The sequence below is a fragment of the Nymphalis io genome, chromosome 29 (assembly GCF_905147045.1).
Source record: "Nymphalis io chromosome 29, ilAglIoxx1.1, whole genome shotgun sequence".
NCBI lineage: Eukaryota > Metazoa > Arthropoda > Insecta > Lepidoptera > Nymphalidae > Nymphalis > Nymphalis io.
Window position 1 is genome coordinate 2,332,224 of NC_065916.1, and position 17,956 is coordinate 2,350,179.

Below are 17,956 nucleotides of genomic sequence, written 5' to 3' on the forward strand. Positions count from 1 at the left end.
GATAAAATAATTTTCAATATTAATTTTACATTGTAAGTAACAGCCTGTGAATGTGCTACTGTTGGGCTAAGGCCTCCTCTGCTTTTTTTTAGGAGAAGGTTTTGGAGCTTATTCCACAACGCTTCTCCAATACGGGTTGGTAGAATACACATGTGGCAGAATTTCAATGAAATTTGTATAAATATTGTAACGCCACGCTAATGTCAAGCTACATATCGCCACGCCACATGCCACATGCGAGTCAAGCTAAGCCAAGCCAAGCCAAGCCAAGCCAGGCCAAGCCATGCTGTGCCATGCCACGACAGTTAAAGCCAGGACTGTCCACCAAGCCCGTCTGTAACCATTACTGGCGTCACATTCGAGTGACAACAGAACCTAATACCCAATCGGCTCATTTCGGAACGTTATTCGTTTTTGTACAAAAATGTTGCTATGACAACCAAAAATAACGAAGGAGATGATGTGGCCATGACAACGGAAAATAACAATTGTAAATTGGAAAAAGTATTAAGATATAAATATACATACGATTGTTGTTATAATTATTACCTTCCCGTTTCAATATATATAATAATTAGCGGAATTTATTTGGATACTTGTTATTTGATTGGTCTTACATAGTGAAAATACAAAATAACACTCTTCGCACTTGATATAATAGTCCGTTTAATCGATTAATCGGATCGAAAACGCGTCGAGTTCGATGCCACGTGGTGTTTTTCTACCAACCGCTCGCCTTCACTATCCTGACCCCAGTTGATGCTCCAGTTGGAATTCTCCAACGATCTTATTTTCTGTTTTATAACTGTCACTTCAACTATACAACATCACCATGGCAACGACCGCACCCAGGCAGCTATGAACTGCTTGATGTTTCCGATAGATGGCGTCATAGTAGCGACGCTGCGACATACACAATATTAAAAGTATTTGCTAATAAACTTAACCGCTGACCGCTTACTTAAAACATATCTATGTTGATTTGTCTGTAAATAATTCTGGGACATTAAAATTAAAAAAACAAATAAAGTAAAAAAAATACGTTTATTGGGTGCTTTCTAACTGACAAATAATTTCCCGGTGTACCCTTGTATAGCCATTTCCTTAAACACCCAATCGTACACTTCCGGTATCTTCACATAAACTCCTGGCAGATTTTCCGTTCCGCAGCCAAGTCCATAAGCCACCATGCCAACGACGGAATAGCGTAAGCCAGATTTATCCTGGAACATTTTTTTTTAATATAGAATAAGTAGGCGGATTGGCAAATAGGCCGCCTGACGGTGCTCATCACAGCCTACAGACATTGGCGCTGTACATTTCTTACATCGAAATGCACCACTAATCTTGGACACTATGATGTCAAGAAGCTAGTGCCTGTCGTACGTCTCCCTTTCAATGAACATGGACTTACAGCGATGGGACATACAAGTGGAGACCCGCCATCCCCAGTGCAAGTATCAACACCAGCCTCTCCTCCAGCGCACGTGAGAGACTTATGCAAGCTGTAGGATTGACCCAACTGACTGTTCCGATATAGATTCTGACACCTCTCAGCCGCAACAAGTGGCAGTTTCAACTGAAAGAAATACACAATTAACTGATTAAGTTTAGGTAGATAGCTTAAATGTAAAAATGACACCAGATAAGAATGCTAGTCGTATTTGCTCGTTAAATCACATAATGAGTTTTTTGGGTGCGAAATGGATCAGCTCTCATCGTCAAGGGCCCAGTGTTATAACATTTCTTATCCCAGTAGTGAACCATTTATAGACTCGTATTCGTAACAGCCTGTGAATGTTCCACTGCTGGGCTGAAGGCCTCCTCTCCCTTTTTGAGGAGAAGGTATGGAGCTTATACCACCACGCTGCTCCAATGCGGGTTGGTGGAATACACATGTGGCAGAATTTCAGTGAAATTAGACACATGCAGGTTTCCTCACGATGTTTTCCTACACCGTATAGCACGAGATGAATTATAATCACAAATTAAGTACATGAAAATTCAGTGGTGCTTGCCCGGGTTTGAACCCACGATCATCAGTTAAGATTCATGCGTTCTTACCACTGGGACATCTCGGCTTTTATAGACAGACATACACTGTTATTTTATATTCCTTTAATTAATTAATGTCCTTCAGATCGATTTCGGCCACGGCTGCCAATCTCAAGAGAGATTAGCCAACTGCGCAGGACATATTATAGTGCACAAGTGTGTGCGCAAACACAGGTGCACTCTCTTTTTCCGAACTCTCAAAATCCGAAAATCAAATGAGACGGTAATATGACACGACTGGAAAGAGTTCAGGCACGGGACTGACTTTACGTGCTTTCCGAGGTACGGGAGTGTATACACATTTTTTGACAGAACAACTCAATAAGTTTTTATTGGCCCGACTTGGGATTTGAACCCAATGCCTCCGGGTCTACGGCCTTACATGAAGTCATTAGACCAGCGAGGCAGTTAATACATTCCTTTATAAGCGTTAGAAAGTTACTTAGTAACTAAGTAGAATCTAAGATCCGTAACGCCTCACCTTTTTTAGAATGGAGGCATACATTTGATCATTAATGAAGTCTTTGCCCCAGCCCATGCTGTAACACTCCGTTCCAGGGGCAGGTAGCTTCTTCTCCAAACACGCCACCCCTATGTGAGGAGCGTCGTCCAAATTAAACGGCTCCTTCAGGATGATCAGTGCCACATCATTATGGGCATTTTCTGTTTATGAAAAGAAACTTTAAATCCAAATTTTTATGTAATTGTTAGTAGATTATTTGGTGGTAGGGTTTTGTGCACGTCGTCTCCGGTACCACCTACTCATCACATATTCTACCGCTAAATGGAAATGAGAGTTTTTCCGACCAGTAGGGTTTGAAAGACCAAACTGGAAACTCCGCATCTCACATGAAAACACTGCAATCTCGCATAAATCGGTCGAGAAATGTCAGATGCGACATTGACCATAATAATTATAGCAAAATAGTATATCACTATACATATATATGATGAAGAGGGTTCTCACAGCACAGCACAGCTGATAAGAAATGTCGATGTGTTCGAAGATGAAAATAATAGTTCTTTGTGAATATTTAATACGTACGTCTCATGTATTCATTATGTATTATGATGCTTTTGACATCTCTGTCTTGATGCTTGTAGAATTCATCCTCCGTTTTTGTATCCCACTCCCCAGCGCGACACATGATCTAGAATAAAAAACGATTGGATAATTTTTATATCTTCCATTTTAAAGATACCTGCCAAGAAATTTTGGCTTATATTTCTTACGATGTCAATATATAGTGGTGACCATCGTGATCTATTTTCCAAGATACGGAGATCATAATTCAATCGTGCGCTTCTGACTAAACAATATTAATTAATGGTTTGTGTGAAATGAGTACAAAGAAAACTTCATCCATATCAAATTAACAGCTCTTTATTTTGATATGCGTATTGATTGGGAATAAAAAATTAGGAATTTCTTAATGATGCCCTCCTGACCGTTTTCCACAATGGCCATTCTGTTGTTGGACAGACAAGTGTGCCCACTGGAAGAGACTGAACTGTCATGGTTGTTGATTCTTAACAAATAAAATCAATACCATTTATTCGCTTCACGCGAGAGAAGCCGAGACCTTATGATATACAAACATCTATAGTTTATACGAATCGAAGAAAGTAAATATTAACAACCTTATATTTACATATTCCATACGACTCGCTAATAGCTCTGCTGTATTATACACTACGGACATTTCTCGATTAATATATCTCCATATGTAATACAACACCATTACAGTTAACTACTTATAAACACTTTAATTTTACTTCTAAAGTTTCGACAATAACCTCACCGATGTTCAAGACTCCATCTATTCCTGAATCCATAATGAATATCACAGATTATACAAATTACCGACCAATGATATCGTGTCAATTCAAGGTCGAAGTTGTTTATTTGTCTTTACTCCTCTTGTAGTTGGAAGAGGCTGAACATCAAGAATAATTATTTTTTTTAATAGAACAGGAAGGCGGACGAGTATATGAGCCAAATGATCGTAAGTATAGTAATCAACGCCCATAGACATTGGCATTGTAAGAAATACTAACCATCGCTTACATCACCAATGCGCCACCAACCTTGGGAACTAAGATGTTATATCCCTTGTGCCTGTACCAATATTCTACCGCAAAACGACCGTACCAAGTACTGCTGTTTTACGGTAGAATATCTGATGAGTGGGTGGTACCTACCCAGACGAGCTTGCACAAAGACAAACCACCAGTAATACATACTTGATCTACATGTGTAGTTAAAATATATAATGTGTATATATACCTCCGAATTATTCACTATGTCGTCCACTTTATGAGCTACGGTTATAACGACGGATGGATCGATGAGAGTTCCGCCAGCGATGTATGCCTTATCGAAGTTTGCCTTGGGTATGCCTTTTCTGTGAACACAATTATATTATAATTATCAATACATATTATAAAGTCCGCAACCGCTTAAAAACTACCCAACCGATTTTCATATATTTCACCAATGAATAGATTGATTCGTGAAAGATGTATGAATATGACGACGACGATTGTTGAAGACTGATGGTAGGGCTTTGTGGAAGCTCGTCTGGGTAGGTACCACCCACTCATCAGATATTCTACTGCAAAACAGCAGTACTTGGTATTGTTGTGTTCCGGTTTGAAGGGTGAGTGAGCCAGTATAATTACAGGCACAAGGGACATAACATCTTAGTTCCCAAGGTTGGTGGCACGTTGGCGATGTAAGCGATGGCGCATTTCTTACAATGCCAATGTCTATGGGCGTTGGTGATCACTTACCATCAGGTGGCCCATATGCTCGTGTGCCTATATTATAAAAAAAGATCATGCCGACTGGGAGCTTCACTGGTGCCGCGTAAACCAATAGAGTTATATATATTAAGAAATAACGTTGGAAAAACATATTACGCGTTTCCTCCATGGGAACAGTAGGGGGTATGTGAGCCTTGCCGATGTCCTAGGCGCCAAGTGCGCCCCGAACATCGAAATACCCATTAAAAAACCAGCGTTACCCTTTCTGTCTTAACGAGGAGCGCCACGGGATCGCTTACGCATGCTACCGTGATCCTGCCATTACACTGACTTAACCTTTAAACCAGATTATGAAATAGTGCTGATGCGTAGATTAAATTGCACAAAACCCTTTAATATAATCAAAATAAAGCTTACTTCATCACGACAATCATCCATGGGAAGTCCCCATAATCCGCGTATCCATATTTATCAGCCAGTTCTCGCAGGACATTCGCCCCAGGGTTGCTGTATCCACAACCGTGTTTTTTCTCCACTTTAGGTTTCTTCGGCTCACTCCTTATTTTATCTTCAGGGCAGCAAGTCTGTAGGTATGTGCAACCTTCACCCATTTCTCTGAAAGAAATTACCAATATTGACTAGTGTTATATCATAGTTAGTAACAGCCTGAATGTTCACTGCTGGACTAAAGCCTCCTCTCTTTCTTTGAGTACAAGGTTTGGAGCTTATTACACCACGCTGCTCCAATGCTGGTTGGTTAAATACACATGTGGCAGAATATCAGTGAAATTAAACACATGCAGCAGAATAAACACAAATTAAGCACATGAAAATTCGGTGGTGCTTGCCCGGGTTTGAACCAATATTCAGCGGCTAAGAGTCAGGCGTTCTAACCACTGGGTCATCTCGGCTTTTTTATCATATGTATTTTAACTATGTCGATTATATATAGATACATTGGGTCATATTCTCTGACTCTTTCTTACCTGAAGGTAAAAGTCGTGGCCGGATCTACGGGGGGGGATTTCACTCCACAGATAGACTTCTTAACACACCTTGCAGGTGCACCTTTTTCTAGATAACATATTTTATCTGAAAATACATATTTGAAGTAAGAAAATAGTATATATTTAAGTATTTGGCATTTTCGAATCGTCATGTTATATGATTTTTGTGAGCATGGAGTTCACGTGGTACCCACGCTTCAATTGTTCTACCGCTAAGCAGCACTGCTTAGTTTTACTGTTTGAAGGTTGAACCAGTGCCTGAAAACTTCTTAGTTCCCAAGATTGGTGGCGCATTGGTGATTGAAGAAGGAATCATTAATATTTCTTACAGTATCACGTCTATTTTCAGCGGTGGAGACCATCTACCCTTGACATGACCCACTTTTTCCGGTCGTGTCGGATTGCCGTCCCATCGGATTATGAGAGTTAGAGAATAGAAAGTGAATCTGTGTTTGCGTACACACTTGTCCACTATAATGTCCTGCGCAGTTGGCTAATCTCTTTTGAGACTGGCCGCCGTGGCTGAAATCGGTTCGGAGGACATTATTATTATTATATATATATATATTTTTTAATAATCGCAATATGAAGACAAATGACAAAACATACAATTCTCTTGAATTGTTGATTTAACGCTTTCATTTTTTTCTTTTTCATCAGCAGCCTCTAATAGGAATGTTTCTATTTTTGTAACATCTACGTCATTCGCCGCATTGCACAGCATCAACCAGCCGATGACGTGGACCAGATGAATCCTGTAAAAGAAAAGCGATTTAATTATTTTTTTATATTTATTTGCCGGGAGAGCAAATTACTACCACAAAGTGGTACTACTCCACCTGATGGTAGTGGTAGTAGAGTCCAAACGCGACGACGGCCAGTACAGTCGGGAAGAATGTTCTGCACTAGCCGCCCTGCCTTGAGCCAGATCTATGCTAGGTGACTATGTTAGGAGAAATCTGGCAAAAACTTTTTTTTTATAATAAAAGTAGCATGGGTAGTTGCGCATTCTGTTGGTAAGTTACTATTCTCCATAGGCATTGTACTGGTGGTAGGGCTTTGTGCAAGCTCGTCTGGGTAGGTACCATCCACTCATCAGATATTCTACCGCAAAACAGCAATACTTGATATTGTTGTGTTCCGGTTTGAAGGGTGAGTGAGCCAGTGTAATTACAGGCACAAGGGACATAAAATCTTAGTTCCCAAGGTTGGTGGCGCATTGGATATGTAAGCGATGGTTGACATTTCTTACGCTAATGTCTAAGAGCGTTGGTGACCACTTACCATCAGTTGGCCCATATGCTCGTCCGCCTTCCTATTCTATAAAAAAAAAAAAAAAAAACAAAAAAAAAAAAAAATGGGGATTGGCGTTGTAAGAAATATTAAGCCACTTCTTACATCTCCAATACGCCACTAACCCTGGTAACTGAGACCTTATGTCCCTGGTGCCTGTAGTGGCTCACTCATCCTTAAAACCAGAACATAATAAAGTATTGCTGTTCAACGGTAGAACACTGGGCAAAAACAACTTCGACAGAAAAACCTGTAATGTTCACCCTTTTAAAGTGTTTTAACTCAAGTCGTAATATCGATATTACAAGTTAAAAAATGCTTATTACATTTTATATATCAGCTCGCTATGCACACACACCGCCTTCACTTCGCGCCAATACCAATATATTTTCCCGCGCTCCGCGATATGTGTCAATCAAAATGACAGATGCATATATACACAGATAATATATATTCATAATATAACCGTAACCGTAACAGCCTATGAATGTCCCACTGCTGGGCTGAAGGCCTCCTCTCCTCTTTTTTGAGGAGAAGGTTCGAAACTTATTCCACCACGCTGCTCCAATGCGGGTTGGTGGAATACATATGAGGCAACATTTCAGTGAAATTAGACGCATGCAGGTTTCGTCAAGTGTTTTCCTTCACCGTAAAGCACGAGATGAATTATAATCACAAATTAAGCACATGAAAGTTCCGTGGTGCTTGCTCGGGTTTGAACCCACGATTATCGGTTAAGATTCACGCGTTCTTACCATTGGGTCATCTCGGCTCTATTCATAATGTAAAATACATTATTTTAGATGTGTGTAAACTACAAAACCCAATAACTTTTTTTATTGGCCCGACTTGGGGCTTGAATCCAGAAACTCGGAATCTATGGCCTTATTTCCAGCCACTAAACCAACGAGGCAGTCCATTTATACACTAGCTGGCTTCGTATACGTCAAATTTTTTTTTTCAATTTTGGATTCCAATTGTAATGCCGCCTAAGGTTCAAATCTAATATGTTCTTGTATGGATTACATTTAAACAGAAAAATTATTATATAATAAACAATAATAAATATCCTATTATATGTATTAAGTAAAATTTAATTAAACTTTATTTTTAATTAATAACTATTAATTAAGTAAGTAAGTAACAGCCTGTAAATGTCCCACTGCTGGGCTAAGGCCTCCTCTCCCTTTTTGAGGAGAAGTTTTGGAGCTTATTCCACCACGCGGCTCCAATGCGGGTTGGTGGAATAAACTATTAATTGTTTAATATAATATAAATTTTATTTTGTATAGAATTTTCTTAAAATCCTCAATAAGTGTATGTTTACAAATAAACTAGTTAACTGGCATTTTAATCAATTAAACAAAACACGCCAAAATTATAATTAAATAATTTCAAACATTAGGAGGAAAAACTTATGCGAAATGTTAATGCTTTGTAAACCGGTATCGAAGCAGACATAAATAGATTCAAAGACGGACAAAGGAAAATATAGAACTATATACATAGATAACGACGGGCCGGTTGGCGTGGTTGGTAGATGCCTTTCACGCCGAAGGTTGTGGGTTCGATTCCCACCCAGGACAGACATTTGTGTGTATTAACATGTCTGTTTGCCCTGAGTCTGGGTGTAATTATTTATATAAGTATGTATTTACAAAAGAAAAGTAGTATATGTAGTATATTAGTCGTCTGGTTTCCATAGTACGAGCTCTGCTTAGTTAGGGATCAGATGGCCGTGTGTGAATAATGTCCCAGGATATTATTATTATTATTATAAACAGACAGACTGGCAAATATGCCTGATGGTAAGTTGTCACCTATAAATTTTCATCTATACGCATAAATGGGATGTTTATTTTTGTAATGAAAAAACTACTAAGAATGCAGCGCGTGTTGTATACTTTTGATATATAATGTAAGTATATATGTTATATACTGCGAAAATTCATATACTGCAAATTTATAAACTGCAAGAAAATTCGAGCAAAATTATTCCTGAATGGTACCCTAGAGACGATAAAAGTAGGAAAAGGTAGGGATGGTATCTAACTAACAGCCGGTCCAATTTTGAGGGTTGCTGGAGACAACAATGGAAAATGTTAGAGGCTTATGCTATGAGGCATACTGACCTGAGTGACATTTTGTAAAAACATAATTGTAAAAACACTAAAAGTTCAGGATAAAAGGCTTCTTAATTGATTGGTTGATAAAGGTAAATATTTATGTTTTTATAAATAGAATCCATATTACCATGTTGATGACTCTGTTTAATTACCTTAATTAACTTACCATTAAATTATAATAGAATCCTAGAAGTAAATAATTTCATATATCTATGTATAATCTTAAAACTCACTATGTTAATGTTTATTTATTATATAATATTTTATTAATTAAGTAATTGGCATCGAAATAATAATCTGTTGTACATAATAAATAACAATGTCGGCCTTTTTAAAACGAAAAAATGTTTTCAACTATGGTCCTCAGATAGAACTACAAGAATGTTTCCTTACGATATGTGATCGGACATTTGAATTATAATGTTACAATTTTATTCATATATTCCAAGACCGCTAGCCTTTACAATGACCTCATAACACTGTTCACTCATATCAATATACGTTTAAAATAAAACGAGAGATCACGTAAATCTAAATAAAAACTAATTAAATGATAACACATATATACTAATGATAATTACATAAAAACATAATGATATCTATATATTTATATATAAATGGCTCACCACATATTTATAAAGTTGATAAACACAAACGAATGTCGGGGTCGTCTCGAGAGCGAGACGTATGTACTACTGGCTGGACAGGTAATACAATAATATTTATCACATAACTAGTGATGTTACTATATCGTTAATATATCGATGATTTATAAAAATTACAGATTTGCGATTCGTTTAATTGTCCATGATGTTTATACTTATTTAAAAGGTAATAATAATAATATACTGGGACATTATTCACGGCCATCTGATTCCAAACTAAGCAGAATTTGTATTATGGAACTATTTTCTTTTGTAAATACATATTTATATTGATAATTACACCCAGACTCAGGACAAACAGACACAAATGTCTGTCTTGGGTGGGAATCAAACGCACAACCTTCGGTGTGAAAGGCAAGTATCTACCAACCACGCCAACCGGCCCATCTAATATATATATCTCTATTTATAACAGAAAGTTATATTTTGTGATTTTTTTACTTTTTACCAATTCAGACTTATTTTATTTTTATAATATGTAAAATCTGTAAAATATTATTATCGTAATTTTTGTCTTTTTACTATTTACTGTTTTGTGTTTATGATCCCTGTTTGGTCGAAATAAATGATTTTATTATTAATACTTTGTTTTTTTTGGTATTTTTTTTTAAATTCTAATTTAAGCTCTATTTTATTTAACTTAGATTTAGGTAGGAGGTATTGTCCTGTTTCAAAATAAAATATAGTTACAAATTAAATATATAAAAAAATCCCCCAAATCAATGATTACTCTAAAGTTTATCAATAGCCAATAAACGATTGTATTACACGTGTAAAAATTGCAGATATGTTAGCGAGCACACATTGAAGTTGTAGGACGTTTTTAATCAGTCTATCCGCCCGTGATTGATGATTACACATTGTAATCGTTAATCTGATTATATTTTGCCTCACCTACACGACATCCAAATATGACAGATCGGCAAAGAAATGTATGTAATAAGACGCAGCCACTCCAGAAATTCATTATATACATTCCGAGAATTTATTTATATTATTTACAATGAATATACGTCGAAGAAAACAATTGGTTTAATTATAAGGAATTATTTGTAAGTGAGCTAATCAATAATAAATATAAAATTCTAGAAAATGATTTAAACAATGGCGAATTTATAACCGCTTAGACCGATATTTTATAGGAAAAACTACGTGAATTGTTTAAAAATGTATTGTTTAATAGTGTATATTGCTACTCGGTAGCGACAGATGGCGCTGATTGAATATTTCACGTTCCTGAATCGTCTAGTATTAGTAGCTGCCTAGATAATTTCTACTGGTTATGTATAGTGTCGAATAATAATAATTATAAAATTATCATAAACGTGATGTCCTCTGGACCGATTTCGGCCACGGCGGCCAATCTCAAGGGAGATTAGTCAACTGCGCAGGAGATATTATAGTGCTCGAGCTTGTGCGCGCAAGCACATGTGTACTCTCTATTCCCTTATTCACATAATCTGATGGGATGGCAATGCAACACGACCGGAAAGAGTTCAGGCACAGGACCAATGGCTTTACGTGCTTTCCGAGGCATGGTGGTGTACACACTTCCAACTTCCAGACTGGGATGCTACTGAGAATCCGACAGAAAAACTTAATATCTTTTTACTTGCCCGACAAGGGGTTTGAACCCAGGACCTCGGGATGCGGCCTTATATCTAGCCACTAGACCAACGAGGCATGAGGATGAATTTAGAAAAACAACTTTATATGTATACTATGTGCTATTATTAGACTAGACTAACGCATTGGGTTTGTCCTGGTGTGAGGCTTGTGAGGAATAAATAAATATCTCCATATTTGTGTCTTAATAATACATTACTCATAATCATCATCTAAAAAGTCATTGGTTGTGAAATATCCTTTAGCACACAAGCGTTCCTTAACGATTCTTTTAAATTTCATAATTGAATATTCTTGAACGTCTTCTGGGATCCTGTTGTAAAAGCGTATACATAGTCCCATAAAAGACCTACTAACCCTGTGTAACTTTGTGTGTTTTTATCTTTATTTAAATCTTTTATTTATTTATTTTGGATGTTTTTTTTTCATATTGTGTAATGAAGAAAGCATAGGTCAATAATAATAATTTTTTAACGTATTTTATGTTGACGCGATGCTTAGTGAATGTTGTGTATCCTTGTAATCGATGTACATATCAGAAGTTGATTTTTTCTCTTTGGATGTTATGTATGCCACCATTTAATATGTATATTGTTAATGTTCCTATTAAATAAATAAATAAATAATCTGATAATAGTGGTTGTAACTTTATACTTGTTCTTGGTGTTAACAGTATATACGTCACAATTTCTGCGAAAATATTTTATGTTTTTGCGTACATACATAACATTATCAAATATGTATTGAGAAGCGACAGTCATTATTTTAATTTCTTTAAATCTACATCTAAGTGAATCTTTAGGGCCCAGGTTATAAATTGCACGAATAGCCCTCTTCTGCAGTACAAAAATCGTATTAATATCGGCTGCATTACCCCAGAGTTGAATGCCATAAGACATTGTACTGTAGAAATAACTAAAATACACCAGGCGAGCCGTATCTACATCAGTCAACACTTGAATGCTGCTGGGCTAAGGATCATCTCCCTTTAAGGCGAAGCTTTGCAGTTTATTCCTCCGTCCACACTTATATAACATGACATATTATATATAATAATAATAATAATAATATCCTGGGACATTATTCAAACACGGCCATCTGATTCCAAATTAAGCTTGTACAGAGCTTGTACTATGGAAACCAGACAACAGATATATTATATATACTACTTTTCTTTTGTACATACATACTTATATAGATACACACAGACTCAGGACAAACGGACATGCACACAAATGTCTGTCCTGGGTGGGAATCGAATCCGCAACCTTCGGCGTGAAAGGCAAGCAACTAGATTAGAGTAGTTATGAAACCGCCGTGGTCGAAACGTGGTCGGTCACGTCATTATAGTCTTATGAGTAATAAGTTTTACTTATCAATGTTTCTATGGACTAGAGTTCATCAATGAAAAATAGTAAAGGAAATAATACTATAAATACTAACATACAAGTAACGAGAGGCACAAGGGACGTAACATCTTAGTTTCCAAGGTTGGTGACGCATTAGCGCGTTAGGAACTGTTAACATTGAACCAATGTTTGTCACTGGTGGTTGCCAGTCGCCTATCTATATTTCCTGTGGGAAAAATGAGACAGTCAGTCACCAGAGGAGGCAATAAGACGAGATGTTATATTTTTAATAAAATAATTTGCGTAAGTAATTACTTACGCTATATATATATATATATATGAGTTTTATTGGATTAGAAGTAAACAACGTCAAACAAAACATCTCTATCTATACTTATGTTATAAATACTTTGTATGTATGTTGCGCTTTCACGGCTAAACGTCTAAATCCATTTTGATGAGATATGAAGCAAGCTGAGACCCCAAAGGACGTTGGCTACCTTTGACATCTTAAACGCAAGACGAACAGCACCGCCCAACAAGCGAGTGACACCGCGGCGGACCCTAGTAGTCTATTCTATACTACGATATTGTAGGAAACTCCAACATAAAAACAGTTTAAGAGGTAAAGTGTTTTGATGTTTTTGTTTGTTTTTAACTACTTACTTTAAATTAGGTAATTTTCTACATATTCCTACCAAAATTGCGTTAGCTCAAGCCATCCTCTTGCCCATCGTTCATTACGCTGACACCTGCTATCTTGACTTAAGAGATGAGCAATTAAATAAACTCGAGCGTATTTAAAATCTCTGTGTTCGGCTTATATTCGGACTCCGCAAATTTGACCACATTTCTGAATTTCGCAAAAAACTCGAGTGGCTCCCAATCCGTCTTCCCAGGTATACTAGTATTCTTTTTCTTCTCTACTGTATATTTTTTCATCCAAATTCTCCGCACTATCTTAAACACCGTTTTGAATTCCTTAAGGACTCGCACGGCCGCACCCTACGTTCTGACGATAATCTAATTCTTCAAATTCCTTCTCACTCTTCTTCTTTTTATATCAATTCTTTCACTGTCCAAGCAGTTCGCCTATGGAAATCTTTACCACTCCACTTAAGACGATCTCAAGCTATTAACACATTTAAAATCCGACTCAAGGCGTATCATTTATCTTTATAATTATCAGGGAGTGTTGTTTTATTATCTGCCGCACTTTATTGCTATTTATTATTATAATTATCATAATTACATGTTTTATATATATTATATATGTATGTTTCCGTAACAGCCTGTGAATGTCCCACTGCTGGGCTAAAGGCCTCCTGTCCTCTTTTTGAGGAGAAGGTTTGGAGCTTATTTCACCACGCTGCTCCAATGCGGGTTGGTAGAATTCACATGTGGCAGAATTTCAGTGAAATTAGACACATGCAGGTTTCCTCACGATGTTTTCCTTCACCGTAAAGCACGAGATGAATTATAATCACAAATTAAGCACATGAAAATTCAGTGGTGCTTGCCCGGGTTTGAACCCACGATCATCGGTTAAAATTCACGCGTTCTTACCACAGGGCCATCTCGGCTTTTATGTATGTTTATGTACATATTATTTATTTATATGTATATTAATGTATATTTAGCTATAGTACTATATATATCTATATTTATTTAAAAAATAAAAATTGAGATGATTAATATACCTCCTTACCGCCTTTTGTACAAAATAGTTTTCGTTTTTTTTTTTCGTGTTTTTGTTTAAAATGGTTCTGTAACTCTTTTGGTGTACAATAAAGCATATTCTATTCTATTCTATTCTACCTAACCGGCCCGGCTTCACACGTGCAGATTAATGCTCAAATAAATGCCCAGTAAAGCTCTCAGAGTGTGATTTTTTCAGACATCTTTAACAATCGTCATATTTCAACCAATTTACACAAAATCTTAATGTATTTTACACCAAAATCTTTCAGAATCACTCCATTCATTGGTGAAAACCGTATTAAAATTCAGACCGAGTCCGTTCGGTAATTTTTGAGTTTATCGCGTTCAAACAGATAGACACACGCGGCGGGGGACTCTGTTTTATAGTATGTAGTAATACAATTATTATTTCGGTATTTTTCCTTTGTATTTAATAATTATAGTATGAAACAATCGTATGAGATTCATTTCGATCTTGCAATTCTTCCAGATAAATTTTTGAATGTTTCAGCATGGAAGATCGGTCGGCTCAGAGATTGCAACGATATTTATTTATTTATTTGTAATAGCACACTTACAACAAACATATAAAGCATTGAAAAGATTAATTTATAAAACAATAATAGTATATCTAATATGCACGTCAATTACAAGTGTACATAGCACTTCCAGATTCAATCTAATCAAATTCAAATTAAAAGTAACAAAAAATCATCAGTAATTTTTAAAAATGACAAAATTAAATAATAAATAATGTCATTGTTATAATAAAATATCAATCGGCGAAATCGTAATTAAAAATGATTAAAAGTATTTATTAAAAGTAATCATGCATTTTATAATAATTAATTAACTTATTTCTAAAGATTGAGTCACAAAAAATGTCAATGTCGGAAATCTTAATAATTTATCTGAATTTGTAAATAGTTTTTAGTTGTGTAAGTACTTGTATGTAACTTTTAAGAATTTTTTTTAATGTAGGACACTTCTGAGCTTGTGGCCGGACCGGGGTCCTGTCGGGTCGGGAGCCCATGGCACTTTGCCAGTCCTGCCATCCTATAGTTACGCTACTGTGGGTGGGTGACACATAGACCGGCTTGCACAAAGCCCCACCAATTTACATAAAAATAATATAATACATATACAATGATAACATTGTTATAATTCAATTACATAAATAAATGATATAACAAGTGGATACTCTTATGTACCATTGTTGTGTATATTTAGTAAAATGATAAACGATGACGTAAGCAATATCACGGTGTAATAAATCCATACCATTGAACGTAAGTGCAACGCTTCACTGGGATAACTCCTGCGACGTAAAAACCAATATTTTTCATTAATTTATCCTTAAGTAAAAAGCTAAATAAGTCACGTAATACTTTAGTTTCGTACGACCGTATAAAGTCAACGACAAAATATACTTCATTCAATGCTGTCACAAGCACTTTTGAATACAGAATCTAAAACAAAGTTAACACCGGCTCGGAATGTGGATTCCGAAAACCGGCAAGGAAATTTTTTTTTTTTTTTATAGAAAAGGAAGGCGGACGAGCATATGGGCCACCTGATGGTAAGTGGTCACCAACGTTCTTAGACATTGGCATTGTAAGAAATGTCAACCATCGCTTACATATCCAATGCGCCACCAACCTTGGGAACTAAGATTTTATGTCCCTTGTGCCTGTAATTACACTGGCTCACTCACCCTTCAAACCGGAACACAACAATATCAAGTATTGCTGTTTTGCGGTAGAATATCTGATGTAAAATCAGTAGTTTCTCTCTTTAACAATTGAAAAATGTTCACGTAATAATCACATACAATTAAATTTATATATCCTGTACGAACATCAACGAATACTAACTCCGAGCACTTTTTTTTTTTTCATTTAGGTATATAATCCTGTACATACGCTGAATAATAAGGCTCATTAATTAATTGTTTTAACTTTGTTAAGTCGGAAGCTTGGTGTTGTGAGTTTATTTTAAATTGCCTTAATTTATAAAACAGCTTTCAGGATGTTTTTAATAAAGGGAGTGTACTTAAAGTATTTCCACCAACCCGCATTGGAGCAGCGTGGTGGAATAAGCTCCAAATCTTCTCCTCAAAAAGGGAGAAGGAGGCCTTAGCCCAGCAGTGGGACATTTACAGGCTGTTACTTACTTAAAGTTGCATTAAAATATGTATATTTTTCAGACACTTTTTTTTTTGAAAGAAACTGTCGATCTGGGATTCCATATTTTCGCAAAATGTTTTTGAAGTGAAAACTTCTTTAGGCGCGTTGCGCGGCTTTTAGGGGATAGACTCGTGGCTTCGCGTCACCGACATGCTAATGTTAATATAATGAAATTGTTGAAAGTACAAATAGTAAAGTAATTTAAGTATTGTGGATTTTAATGAGGATAATAGTGACTGAACTTTATAAAAATACAAACAGTATGTACAAATTATATAAGTGTATTTTAACTATTATTTATTTAAATTAAGTTGTATTAATATTTTGTACCGAGTTTGCGACTGTGTATTTTGATGAATAAAAAGCTATATAATAAAAAGGGATAGAATTAAACTTGGAGTGCCAATAGATGTGGAAATTGGAAAAATATATTTAACAGTTTCAGGTTTTCACTTATTGTATCGGCAGTCCCTATGACCGACATTTTTTTTTCCTAATATACTTTGGAATAACGGATAGTTTAAGGTGTACTTACATATATATGTTAATATGCTTTACATACGTGTAACTTACCTTTCCTCGAAGTGCATTTGGTCCATGATTGTGATTCTGCATGCGTTTTGATAATATTTCATGTTGTTGTTTTAAGCGTATTTGCGATGTGTAAAATATATTCGTTGTAATATAATTATGTCTAAATAAATTTATGTTTTAGAATGTTATGGTTAAACACTATTATGATTAGAGAAATTATGGTAAAAAAAATATGCGTCAGTAATGTTCTGCGTAAATATATTTAGGATAAACAAAAGTATACCGTTTTATATTATGTATTAAAAGTTTATACAAATGAATAGATAACCTCATCACTATAAACACGAGGAGTAAAAAACACTCAGCTTCTAACTTCGCAAACTCAATGAATCCTTCATGGGACAAGGTATTCGTTTTTATAACATTTTCTATTAAAAACATCGAATTACATGTCAAAACAACTTTGAAAATTAAGTCATATTAATCAATATAAGTGATAAAAAGCGCGGGGAGATACATAGTATTTTTTTATTTTATAATTTAAAGTCAAAAAGAGTAGAAGTAACTGACTTGCAGGTTATTCTTCCTTGAATCTACATTATGAACCGGTTTTAACTTTAAATCCAATTCAATTTTTAACGTGACGAT

The 17,956-nt window shown here is 35.9% G+C and overlaps 1 protein-coding gene across 1 annotated transcript; it reads right to left on the bottom strand.

Moving 5' to 3' along the window:
- Positions 1-1,025: 1,025 nt before the first annotated feature.
- LOC126779572 (phenoloxidase-activating factor 2-like) lies at positions 1,026-9,941 on the bottom strand. The gene is made up of 9 exons (XM_050503681.1): positions 9,874-9,941; positions 6,438-6,583; positions 5,808-5,913; positions 5,239-5,436; positions 4,343-4,460; positions 3,101-3,206; positions 2,537-2,718; positions 1,415-1,579; positions 1,026-1,223 (listed from the first exon to the last, which is right to left on the bottom strand). The coding sequence occupies exons 1-9, from the start codon at positions 9,876-9,878 to the stop codon at positions 1,059-1,061; spliced, it is 1,191 nt and encodes a 396-aa protein (XP_050359638.1). The 5' UTR covers positions 9,879-9,941; the 3' UTR covers positions 1,026-1,058.
- Positions 9,942-17,956: the final 8,015 nt, after the last annotated feature.

Excerpts from the sequence above, each read along its gene's own strand:
- LOC126779572 (XM_050503681.1), bottom strand. Across the intron at positions 5,437-5,807 it reads GCCACGACTTTTACCTTCAG|AGAAATGGGTGAAGGTTGCA; the intron begins GTAAGAAAGAGT and ends AATTTCTTTCAG. Across the intron at positions 1,224-1,414 it reads CACTTGTATGTCCCATCGCT|GATAAATCTGGCTTACGCTA; the intron begins GTAAGTCCATGT and ends AAAATGTTCCAG.